This window comes from Mytilus edulis, chromosome 9 (assembly GCF_963676685.1).
Source record: "Mytilus edulis chromosome 9, xbMytEdul2.2, whole genome shotgun sequence".
Taxonomy (NCBI): domain Eukaryota; kingdom Metazoa; phylum Mollusca; class Bivalvia; order Mytilida; family Mytilidae; genus Mytilus; species Mytilus edulis.
This window is the reverse complement of record NC_092352.1, coordinates 59,202,109-59,215,477: the sequence shown is the minus strand read 5'-3', so window position 1 is coordinate 59,215,477 and position 13,369 is coordinate 59,202,109. Positions and strand designations below refer to the sequence as shown.

Here is a 13,369-nt window from a genome sequence, read left to right as displayed (position 1 = left end):
CCAGATAGGATTCATCTCATAACGACATAACTTGGGACTGTTACAGTATAAAAAAACATATTATTGCGGTGAAAAATTAATTCTGAATTAGGCAAACAGTAAAGGTTGGGTCGTACACAATTTTAGTAAGAGTTTAAATTCTTAGACTAACATGTTCGGGGCATATAAATGTTGAAAATATGCCGCACATCCATATGTGTTGACCTTTGAATAAAAAGCAGTGAATATCAACTTTCCATTCCTAGGATATAATTTTTACGAAAGTTCATAGTAAAAGTGTCACAGTTTAAGCCATAAAGGGATTTCCTATAATCGCATTGTCTATATAAATTTACAGAAATGCAACCTATAGTTGTTAACATTTGTGTTATTTGTTATCTGGTGGATAGTAGTACCAATGGGTACTTACCAGATCTTCTTATTTCAATATTTAAGTCTTTCGATATGTATCTCGGTAGCAGATCGAGAGAGGGAAAACAAAAATGGGGGGGGGGGGGGGGGGGGGGGGGGGGGGGGGGGGGGGGGGGGGGGGGGGGGGGGGGGGGGGGGTAGACGACCTTTACCGTTGATCGACACAAAAACCATAATATTATGTTTTTTACGATTGATGTGATTTTTAGCACAACTCAGTTAAAAAAGTTTTAGCGTCGCTTCACTCGGCAGTAACATTAAAATCACTTTTCATGGAGTTAAAACGTACATGTAAATCCTTTTATAGGACAGACATTATTATACAAAACAACATCCAGTCACATTTGCTGTGTTACTAATGTTAGTTGACGTTCAATGTCTGAAATAGCTGAAGTTGATAATGCATGTGATTTTTTTTGCAATTTACAGTTTATGACCCTATTAAAAATTTAGTCCATTGCAACTATTAAAATTGAGAATGGAAATGGGGAATGTGTCAAAAAAACAACAACCCGACCATAGAGAAGACAACAGCAGAAGGTCACCAACAGGTCTTCAATGCAGCGAGGAAATTCCCGCACCCGGAGGTGTCCTTCAGCTGGCCCGAACACAAATATATATACTAGTTCAGTGATAATAAACGCCATACTAAACTCCAAATTGTACACAAGAAACTAAAATTAAAAATAATACTAACAAAGGCCAGAGGCTCCTGACTTGGGACAGGCGCAAAAAATGCGGCGGGGTTAAACATGTTTATGAGATCTCGACCCTCCCCCTATACCTCTAGCCAATGCAGAACAGTAAACGCATAACAATACGCACAATAAAAATCAGGTCTAGAGAAGTCCGAGTCTAATGTCAGAAGATGTAACCAAAGAAAATAAACAAAATGACAATAATACATAAATAACATCAGACTACTAGCAGTTAACTGACATGCCAGCCCCACACTTCAATTAACTGATTGAAAGATTATGTCTTCATCATATGAATATCAGGCACAATCCTTCCCGTTAGGGGTTTAGTATCATACAATCATCACATATATGAGAAAAACATAACCCGTGTCATGCCAACAACTGGTTTTTAAATAAACGTGTTTAGTTCCGATGCAAAGACCCTATAAGTGAATCAATATTAACGCCAAAATATGCAATCTTTAATGACCTGACAACAGTATCGTAACTATATCCCTTCTTAATAAGTCTATCTAAAGGTTTTGTCAGCTTCTGAGGTGAATACTGACATTTTTGTGCTTTATAAAGAATATTTCCATAAAATATTGGATGTGAAATACCTGAACGTATAAGAAGTCTGCATGTTGAGCTATATTTACGAATGATGTCCTTATACCGATGATAAAATTTATTAAATGTTTTGACTAGTTTGTGATATCGAAAACCCTGGTGTAATAATTTTTCAGTAATACATAAATTTCTCTCGTTAAAATCTAAAACATTGTTACATACACGAGCGATTAGCATACATATAACTATCTTTTTACCGTCAACATGATTTGACTATTCTTTCTTTTCCGTTTATAACTAAGTACATATCATACTTACTGTACAATTTTTACAGTGTTTATATGAATTTCATAAAATACGAAGTAGGTCGTCATTTCTATATTAAGAAAGTATTATAACGTCAAGTAAAAAGTTTCTATAAAATGTTAAATATTTTAAATTTGAAATAAACAAAAAATACTAACCAAGAAGCTGTAATATAACTACAAATAGTAACATGTTTGTCCAACTTGATGGTGTAGTGTCCTTCAAAGTTAATAATTAATTAAAACAGATACTTGTTATCAGTGTACTTGTACGATAATAACACTTCCGATTTTAGTTTTTGAAAAATAAAGCGTATTATGTATCATCAATTTGTTTACTTTCCTGTTAAAAAAATGTCGTATTTTAACATGGAGACAGAGAGGATATCGAGTCAGTGGTATGACATATGTGATATCTTTTACGGATGCCATCACGAGTTGGTTGGCCGTTATGACATATTCAGATGCTATTGGATATGTTCCTTATGTCGTAACCACAATCCTGTTCCCTTTTCACGAATGTAACCTACATGTATTTACCGAGTATGTAATAACATGACCAACACGATGGGTGCGAAATGTGGAGCAGGATCTGTTAACCCTTCCGGAGCACCTGAGATTACCCCCAGTTTTTGATTGGATTCGTCTCGCTTAGTCTTTAGCTTTTTATGTTGTGTCTTGCATACTATAACTTGTATTTACTTTTTTTTTATGTTTTAGCCATGGTATTGTCAGTTTATGTTCGATCTATGAGTTTTACTGCTCCTATGGTATCTTTCGCCCCTCTTCGATGTGTTTTTAATTTGGTAACACAAAACGTTCTTTACATTGACTTCGAAAGCTGTAGTCTTGTTTTGTACGGAAATCAGCAAAATACCAGCAAGATAATAAAGGTATAAGAAGCAATTATAAAAGAGAGCTGACCTACATATTTATTTTTTCTAAAGAAGGAAAGCCTAAAATCACACCTGTTTTGAATATTACTTCACTACGCATAGTATTTTTTCCTCCCTTCAAATATGACCACATCCGACTGACATTTATCCTTCTTCCTGAAGGTTAATAATGGAGATAATATTTGTTTTAATAATCGTTTTATGTTATATAAATACGCAAGCAAAAGGTAGGAAATTATTTCACAATGCAAAAAGGTCAGTTAGATTAATATAGAATGTGCTATAATATCTTACATACATATAGATCCCCTTAAGAAAGGGACACAGACGATATAAGGGGACGATATATTCGGAGGGGGGGGGGGGGGGGGGGGGGGCAGGAGGATTTGTTTTTAATCGGTTATATATTTTTGATATTCGAAAACATGCAATTTTTTAAATGATTTGTTTATAAATAATACATATAGTATAGTCAAGTCATTATGTACCATTTAATTAGATTAACCATCCCCTCTGCAGAAATGAATCTTTTAAATTCCCAACTGCATATACATGTATTGCATGCGGAGCGAGGCAAAATATTTTTTGAAGGGTTTTGGAGCCACTGAAGGTCCAAGAAGCTATAGAACAAATGATGCAACATCATGTTTTCTGGGTGTTCGGAAGATTCTGTCATAATCTGAAAATGAAGTTTTGTTTTAATAATTTTTTGACAATATTTTGGTCTCAAAGCAAAATGTATAAATTCAGTGTAAGACTGAAGTTTCTAGGGACAACATCAAAAGACCAATGTGCATGATAAAGCAAAAATTGAATTCACATAGTTAAGCCTGTGGCTGCTGTTTTTTTTTCAAACTCATGATCAAGTTCATAACAAAATTACTAGATTACAAAAGTAATGCAACACTAACAGAATACAGAAGGGCAATCAATAAACAAAAGACAAATAAATAAGAAACATTGATCCCGAAAAATCAGGGCTATAAGTCTGAGGGAAAACAGAACTTTCTTCTTGCAAGGCCGTGAACACAATTTGATATGGAGACCATCGTTTGGTTTTGAAATTTCCTACATGTAGTTACGGCCCTGTTAAAATAAAGGTGAGGTAAGGTTTCCTGAGACAATATACTTCAAGTTAAATGAAACCAATTTTCAGACATTTCAAGTATATTTAAATAATATTTATAGTTTTGTTATTAAAAAAATTGGGAAGTGTTTCCCGATTTTTTATGGGAAAAAAGATGAATTTATGAAGAATCTGGTGTCATCTCATACATGTACTTTCGATTAGACCTGCTGAGTTATTTATTTTCTATACATTGCAGGTCAGGTAATTCATTTTCAAACTACCACAGAACAAACCATTTATATTTGTGATTATCAAGGCTGAGTTATCTATTTTCAAAATCCTCCTGCCCCCCCCCCCCCCCCCCCCCCCCCAGAATATCAAATGGTCGTCCCCTTAGCAAACGATTAAAATTAACATGAGGTAGAAACGAGAAATTTGATAGAATGTATCTAGTAAAAAGATGTGGACGATACAAAATGTGATCGTACATTTTTGAAGATTTAAAAGCTCGATTTTTTAAATGAAGCTATTTAGGAAAATTAATATTCAATATCACAGGACAATTTTTGATCAAATTATTTTTTCATTTTGAACCACTTCGGGTTGCTGGTTCAAGTGGTTCCCGACAAGGTCAAACTAAAGACTTGAACATTTGTATTTGCTGCCACTACGCTTGTATCTCGCCTCATCTATATGTATGATTGAGATTAAAAGACTCAGTATGGTCGGGTTCGGAGGTGGAATAATGAAAAGGATAGTGTTAGATGTCTGTCTTTCTGTAAACAGGAAATTTAAGCGTGTCCTTCTAGTACAAAACATATTCATATAACATTAAAAAATTAAAGTCACGTACGTTCTCGTAGTATTTTATTTTGCAAAAGAAAAGAATCTTCTCTGCTCAAAGGCCATTTGTCTGGTATCTGTATGTGTGAGTATGCATATTATATCAACTTTATTCCGAAAGTGTTAAAGGGCTAACTTAATATGTAATAGACTTCTTTTGAATCTATATTTGTTGAATCGCTATTGCCAAATCCGTACACAACTCTTTCATATCTGTGTCTTTACCATTTGACATTTGTCTATGTTATAAGCCCTTCATCGATGGGACATATTATGATATGCGAATGGTATTCGTTTGTAAACGAGTGTCGTACGATAACTCAAATCGGAACAATTTCTCATCATTTAATTTTATAGTATTAAACTTAAGGATAAACGGAAGAAATCCCTTTCCGATTTGGAAATTTTGTGGTTAGTCGTTCCAGGGTTATGGCAATATAACTGACAGATACTATCAGGCGATTTTTCTCATATCAATTAATACTAACTCACGTTTTCTTTAAGATATTTATTTAAAACTGTATGTTGTTGTCGGAATTGTTAAGCAGAAGATTTATTTTTTATTTTACTTCAAGAGATATATACCAGACTTAACCGTGAGATTTAAAGCAATCATTCACACTTTGCCATTTTTTCTACAGTATAATTGAAATGTATTGGGTCAAAACGTTATGCTGGAATTGACGAAAAGAAATTCCCTTGTGATTTTTGATATTTCCTTGTTTTTCTGTCTAGAGTTACAGCACTGTATCTGTTACATTTGAATATTATTTTTCCATCTTGTTCAACACTTATTTGAGTGACATAAGATAATGCATGAAAGCTGTTATCCATTCGTTTAATGTGTTTGAGGTTTTGATTTTGCCATTTGATTAGAAACGTTCCGTTTTGAATTTTCCTCGGAGTTCAGTATTTTTGTGATTTCACCTTTGAGTATGCATCTTTGAATAGATTTACGTTAAACCTCACATATTTGTTTGGTATTTTAAAAAAAAAATCTTTATATATTGACAATTCTCCTACATTTTATTCAAGAGTTATTGGACTTTGCACGTTTCAAGTATTGTCTCATCCTTTGTACAAGTAAACAAGCTCAATACACACATATATACATGTATACATGTTTGCAGGTTTTCAAGAAAATGTGAGCAACGCAAGTGTTATCAACTACAACTGTACCGGAAACAAGACAATCACAATAGTTAAATTAAGAGGACAGCAAAGTTTAAAATTATGCACCGAATACACTTCATTGTGCAATGTGACGGAAGAACAGAAACATGCAATTAAAAGGGATTGCCGTAAAGAAAATACCACGTGCGCTATATCAATGAGCTATCCAAATACTAGTAGCTGTTTGTTTAATGATTTTGGAAATGTGTCCAATTCATATTCTTGCACAGGTAAATACATTTCATTTCAATAATTTCAGCATGATGATAGATGTAACAAAAAACTATAATAATGTTAAAATAGAACTGCACGTAGCATGATAGTACAATAATAGGACTTCCAAGAGACACGACTTGAAATTTAAATCGATCTTACTTCCATTGAAACACACATTGCATACATGTTCAACAGTTATTCTTATTATTTTAAAATCATGAAAATTGTATATATTTTTTTTTAATTCAAAACGAAGTTAAGGACTCTTGTATGCAGTCTTTTTTTTTAAATTTATAATTTATTCATATCATGATTATGATTATTTCTTGACTTTTAAGTTGAATCCATCAATAAACAGGCTTTGTATTTGTAGGTTTTGATAATTATTCACAGGCATTTCTTACAACTGACGAATCTAAACTGCTTCATGGGTGCTCAAATATGTACTCACCACAACTCAACCTAACTAGGATTATGTTTGATCAAAAGTTCGAGAATTGTTCAGCTGTAAACGATGATGCACAAACCTCAAATGTAACTGCATGTATCGATATTGAAAACTTAGTCATTTGCACCTTCAATCTTTCAGAAATGATATGGAAGGATCTAAATTGTTTTCCATCAAACAGGCTAATGATTGAGTTTAAATGTAAAGGTAATACAAAAAAGATAGTATTATAACATTTCCAACTTGTTCATTCGTTGAATGGTTTTAAAAGAATTATTTTATCTTTGTAAATGCACATTAATGTCTTTATTGATAATATATGTTTTTGTAAACAATAGACAATTTGAATATTCGCTCATCAGAAGATAATTGTTGGTCAAACTGAAGAGTACATCTCCAGAATATTTAAATTTGAAAACTTTGAAAACTGCAAAAGACCTATGTTGTAGACAGCAATATATCTCTAGACCCCCCCCCCCCCAAAAAAAAAAAAGTGTTCACAAAAAAAAAAAAAAAAAAAAAAAAAAAATCATAGATAGTTTAACAAAGAAGTCTAAGTACAATGTATGGATAATGTTGCAAAAGAATTGATTTTAATCATAACAATTATAGCAATGGGTTTAATAAAATTGAGAATGTGGAATGACCAAAAAGCTGGTAATAACATAAGGCCACCAATTGGTCTTCAACACAGTGAGGAAATCCCGCATCCCGAGTCGGTCTTCATCTAACCCCTACACAGAAATGTGTACTAGTTCAGTGAAAATGGACGTCACACTAAACTCCGAAACATATAAATGAGCTGGAAAAAAACAACAAGACTAACAAAAGCCAGAGGTTCCTGACTTGAGACAGGCACTAAACCCTCCCCATATACATCTTTACAATAGATGATATACAAACGAACAACAATACGCACAGTTAAACTCAGTTTTAAAGAAGTTCGAGTTCGATGTCAGACATCAATTAAACTGATTGACGATTAACCTATGTTTTTCAATGATTTCAGAGAAGGTACCAAATGTTCTATCAGATCTAACACAGAAGAAAAAAGTTTCCATAGACATAGGTAAACATAAAACATTGACAAAACAGTTACCTGTATATTTATATGCATATCTACTATGTTTTGAGATATTATAGTATTCAATTGACGAAGTAAGGGTGCCATATTGTCTTTTTATTTGAAAATTGAATATTTGAGCGAGTGTCAGAGAAAAGATTTCAAATTGATCATGTCATAATATAATCCTTTTATAGTTTTATATAGAATGTTACCTGTCATATTGATTCGTGGTGCGACAAATGAAAAGTAAAAACTATAAGTGTGTGATAACATTGTGTGAGGGAATTCGACGTTTGATGTACCACTGTTCACTCCAGTGCAATTTATGACAATACCACTGCATCAATCAGAATTATTTTTTTTGCAGTGTTTTAAGAAATGATTTTGCTTTGTTGTCGCGTATTATTTGTGAAACATTTAATGTTTTAAAAAGGCGAATTTTCTTTATAAAGTCAATGATTAAGTTGACTTTTGAAGGCCAAACTTTCTACAGCCTTAAATACGCTAATGAAAGATCCAAAAACTATACCAATACATAACGACATGATTATGAAATTATAACAAATCTATTGGTTAACAAATTTTTACTCGTTATTGCAAAATAATGAACTTAATATATCTGACATTTTCTCCCTACCCAGTTTACCCCTATACATTTTTATGATGTGGACTGGTCATTGTTATTGAATCGTAGGCAATTTGATTGGATTAAGTTGTTATTAGTTTACCTTCAAACTTGTTTATGCTTTTCATACATGACTATTGATTAATTAGAACGTGCATGAATGTGACCGGTAACTAAAATGACCTTCAAACTGGACACTGGACGAGTCAATATTATGTTTTATCAATGAAAGTTAAGGTATGAAAGGTAAGAATTGCCACTTATTCGATTTTCACAAAATTTTCGAAATATACAGTTGGAAAGGTTATTTTTTTAAAGCCTATTGTGAAGAGTAAAGAGAAAGTTTACAAATAATACGTTTTGTTCCATTAAACAAGTCATTTTCGTAAGAGAAATACCGAAATATATTTTACGCACGACTACGGCAGGTAAAATTATTATTTATCATAATAAAAAAAAGCATTTTTCAGTCTCATTGGAATATGTTGATTACAATTAATCCCAAACTTAAGAAGTAAGTAACTAAAGTCAAAATATGTCCGATCTGCCTATTTCTGCACATTAAAAGTCAATACGATCGTTTTAAAGTCAATTTCGTCTACCTCACAAAATCTTGTTAGGCACTATACCACCAACATAAAACAATTGTTTGTCTTTTTTACAAACGACTGTTTGCACAGAGTACATCGTAATGGATTCATAGCAGATACAAACTTCTGTATTCAAAGCCCAAATTATTAATAATAGTAATATTTCTTTATAAGCATGCATTCCAAAAATTTGAATGCCGTTAATGCGCAGATAAAAGATTATTATTAATGGAAAACCAGTATGGCGTAGATCAAAGATTATTAAAAGTAAGTATTGACAACAGAAATCATGCACATGCCGTTTGGTAAACTACTTAAAACAAACAACCAAAACCAAAACATTTTTCTTGTATCATTTACGAAGAACAATATAGGAAAACCAACCATAGTTCCCCAAAACCAACGTGTTTCAGCACACACAAAAATTACAAAAAAAGGGGGAAAAAAAACACAACAGAATTAACATGTGTGTAACAATAATTCTATTTCATTGACCAGCATGAAGCATATTATTTAATTCCTGGTATTTGAACATGAAGATTTTAACATATATATATATATATATATATATGCTAATTATTTGTTATACAATTCTGAAAGAAGCTCAGCTCGACAGTTACACAGATACTTGTACTTATGTTATGAATTGTTTTACAGGTGCAATCGTTGGTATGGTCGTCGATGTCGTGCTGTTAACTTGTCTGGTATTAATTAGTTGTCTAATCAGAAGGTAATTTTATTTTAATATTTTAAAATCATTAAAAATCACGGTTCCAAAAATATCTCCATAATGCATAGCTCTGAACTATTGTCGGGGTTTGACAGCACATTGGTCGATGACATCATTATCAGCTCTTCAAAGTGTCTATTACACTTTTTTTTTAATATTCCATTACCTCGAAAGACTGATTACACATTTATATTCCACCTGCGCTTCTGCTGACCGGCAATTGTGATAACCAAATTGAAATAATCTGTATTTTTACAGAAAAGAGAAGAGATATCATGAAGGCGAACGTCCCATTGTGTTTGTGTAAATATAATCTACACCATGCTTTTATATTAAGGGAGATATCGCTATGAACAAAATCACATGAAATCAGCGAAAAAGCTTCTTAAATTTGTCATAAACATGTTAAAATAATCAAGTCTTTCATTTCTACTACATACTAGGTTTTTCTTTAAAAATCATGCATATTGTTGATACACAAAACTTATTTAAATTTTGATGATTTGTTTCGTTGCAGGTCAGGTTTGTGCAGAAAAAGTAACGACAACCAAGAACCCGTCCCCAACAATAGGGATAATATTGTAAAACAAGATGCAACTTTACCCAGTGTTATTGATAGCAAAAATAAACAAAAAAGTCATTGCAATGGAACAGAAAATAATAAAAATGCGAAAATTTATGACAGTGGAACAGAGGAGGTATGACAGGTCCTTTTTGAGACCCCTTGAATAAAAAACATTGCAAAATATCATATATTTTTATTACAAAAACCAAATATTATCGTCATTTTTCAGTATTTATATTTTTACTTTTGCATTGTATCCTGCATTGCAATAATGGTTTAGACTTGTTGCTTGCAACATTTAAATGTAAAAACCAATCGTATTTTGTTTTAATCAACAATCAATTATAACTTGTAGTTGAGATGGTAAAATCGTCTTTCATATAATCAAATTAAATCGAAAACTATGTGTAAAATTAACAATTTTGTTTAAAATGTCAATAGCAAAATATTAATTAATGTTTTACTGTCAACAGATTTTGGTATCTCCATAATAAAATGTCTTTATTACAATTATGTTACATTCATTTGTAATTTGACAAACTTTGAAAATAAACTCATCATAGATACCAGAATTAAAATTTGTATATACGCCAGACGCAGAGAATCATCAGTGACGCTCGAATCCAAAAAAGTTAAAAAGGCCAAAAAAAATACGAAGTTGAAAAAAAGTTTTGCCAAATACATCTAAGGTAATCTATATTCCTGAGGGAGAAAAGTCTTAGTATTTAAAAAAACAAGATACTCAAATGATACACACATAATACAGTTAGGTCTGCCTAATATCTTGACCTACATCTAGAAATTGACAGAACTCATCAACTCTTTTCAAGCAAGACTAGAGGTGATCTCAGGTGATCTGGAAGGTATATGAACCCTGCTTTACAAATGACACTCACCGTGCTGTTCTAACAAACTCCCCGGTGATTAGTCTCAATTCACAAAGCGTGGATATATACAATTGTATCATTTTCTTTGAAGGTGTTCTGTGGTGATTTAATATGTTATATTTGAAATGCGTTCATCACTGACGATATACGTGATATAGGTTATCAATACTATTATATAACAATATGCAGCTTACATATGTATATGCATTCTCAGGATGAAAAAATGCATTTTGAAAGGTTCTGTAAAAACACAATTTTAGCGAGAGTTACTTCCCTTAACTCGTCATGTTTCGATACATAAAGTTAGCATAACGGTCATAAATCACCACATTCGATTATTTATACGACTGCTAGCCTGTAAACAAAATGTTTGTGAACAATTTGTATATCTGTAAGTATTGCCTTATTCATCACTGCGATCTAGTAACCACATGAACTTTTACCAGACGTGTCTGTAACGGATGTTTTGATTTGGTTAGTTCTCAAACTCAACTACGTCACGCGACAATCTAATTAAAAAATAGATCTTTGATTACGTTATACTTCATATGAGTATAACGTAATCAGAGATCTATATTTTGATTAGATTGGTCATGCGAGACCTACCTAGCTGCATAAAATTTGAAATGATGTTATTGACAGACCATTCTGAGTGTTAGAATTCAGCCTGAATAAAGATATTTGAAAAAGAGAGACGACAGAAGCCAAAGGAACATTCAAAACCATAAGTCAAAAATAAACTAACAACGCTCTAGCTAAAAAAGAAAAGACAAACAGACAAACAAAATTACGCAAATCACAACATAGAAAACTAAAGACTTAGCAACACGAATCCCACAATATAAAACCTGGCTGTGATCGCATGTTCTACAGAAGGGCGTGCAGATCCTACTCCATATGTGTCACCGTAGTGTTGTTCATGCTTCATTATGTAGTACAAACCCGGTTACACGTCTTATTCGGTAGGTCCCATTAATGAAAATATCCGCTTTCATCTCTCGCACGGATATTCTATACCGATCACTTACCCGTACTGGCGTCTGTAAAATTTCAGAAGGGATGTTTTCAACTTCACTAATTCGTACTCTTGGTTTCATAGCTATATTGTGAGTAACAACCTTCTATCCAGGAAATCATGATCGTAAATTAAAAACAGATATGGCATATCGTATCAACTGGCACGGAAGATATATACATGTTACTACGTAGAAATCGAAAGTTCACAATTAGAAGGCTGAAATCCTCTATTTTGTCGTGCAACTTTGCTGTTTGCAACCTTCCCTAATTGTCAATTTCGAGATGTAGGTCAAAACACAAGGCAGACCCAACTGTCTTATATGTGTATCATATGTGTATCCTTGATCTCAAGTTCGATTAGATAGATGCGTTCTACATAGTCACCAACTTTTGAATTATAAAAAGAAGATCATCCATATGCGGAAAGTAAAAATCTTGTAGGAAAATTTGATTTCTGACATTGTGTCTTTTAGTTGACATAAAGGTTTTAATCGCCCAATACGTATCTAGCCTCTATCCCTAATTCACGACTGTTCGATGTCTTGGGATTTCTATTTTGGTCTTTACGTTGTTGTTCAATTGGTTTTTATGTATATATACATAAAAACCAATTGAACAACAACGTATTAGACAAGTCTAAATTGAAAACTACGTTCAAACCTACGATTGCGTTGGATAAAAACCGCAATTTTTATACGTGTGCATGTAAAACAAATTGCATTGTAGAAGGGTCTAAATACAGCACAAACAACATTTTCCAAAAGACCAAAAAAGTGAAAAAGTATATTTAAACAAAACGCATTTGACTAACAGGTCGAACAACTGATGTTCTAGAACCCTGGTGACTGCCATTGGCGATTGCCAAATAAAATTGATCACAAGATGTAACACTATGGATCTTAATATCAATTTAATACTAAACAGAAAACAATAGACTTGTGGCCAAGATGTTATGCCACAAACATGAGATGTCAATATATTTTTGTACACCAGATCCGGATTTCGACAATGAATGTCTCTTCAGTAATGTTAGGGATCGAAACGGCATTTGGAAAGCCATATGATTTACCCTCAATTATAGATAGATTCTTGAATGTTAAGAGTCAATATAGGATGAACGGATCATATAAACCGGGGGAAAATATGATACAAGCCCAAACATAAAAATACATGAAACAAGTCTAAATTGAAAACTACGTTCAAACCTACGATTGCGTTGGATAAAAACCGCAATTTTTATATATTAGTATACCCTATATCCTTATTGGTCATGCTATT

The 13,369-nt window shown here is 32.7% G+C and overlaps 2 protein-coding genes across 4 annotated transcripts in view; one reads left to right on the top strand and one right to left on the bottom strand.

The window, feature by feature from the left end:
• LOC139488680 (uncharacterized) overlaps positions 1-2,334 on the bottom strand; it is a 5,637-nt gene extending 3,303 nt beyond the window's left edge. Inside the window, exon 1 of one of the 2 annotated variants that reach the window (XM_071274489.1) lies at positions 2,126-2,334. In XM_071274489.1, coding sequence (XP_071130590.1) covers positions 2,126-2,159 — 34 coding nt within the window. In that variant the 5' untranslated portion in view covers positions 2,160-2,334. The remainder of the gene's footprint in view (positions 1-2,125) is intronic. The other variant, XM_071274490.1, reaches the window with a different exon arrangement.
• A 657-nt stretch (positions 2,335-2,991) lies between these two features.
• Positions 2,992-10,700, top strand: LOC139488679 (uncharacterized). 2 transcript variants are annotated; one of them, XM_071274487.1, is made up of 6 exons: positions 2,992-3,089; positions 5,905-6,177; positions 6,537-6,818; positions 7,621-7,680; positions 9,550-9,622; positions 10,140-10,700. In XM_071274487.1, the coding sequence occupies exons 1-6, from the start codon at positions 3,032-3,034 to the stop codon at positions 10,324-10,326; spliced, it is 933 nt and encodes a 310-aa protein (XP_071130588.1). In that variant the 5' UTR covers positions 2,992-3,031; the 3' UTR covers positions 10,327-10,700. The 2 variants fall into 2 exon arrangements, with proteins under 2 accessions (XP_071130588.1, XP_071130589.1); XM_071274488.1 differs by having other exon boundaries at positions 3,002-3,117.
• Positions 10,701-13,369: the final 2,669 nt, after the last annotated feature.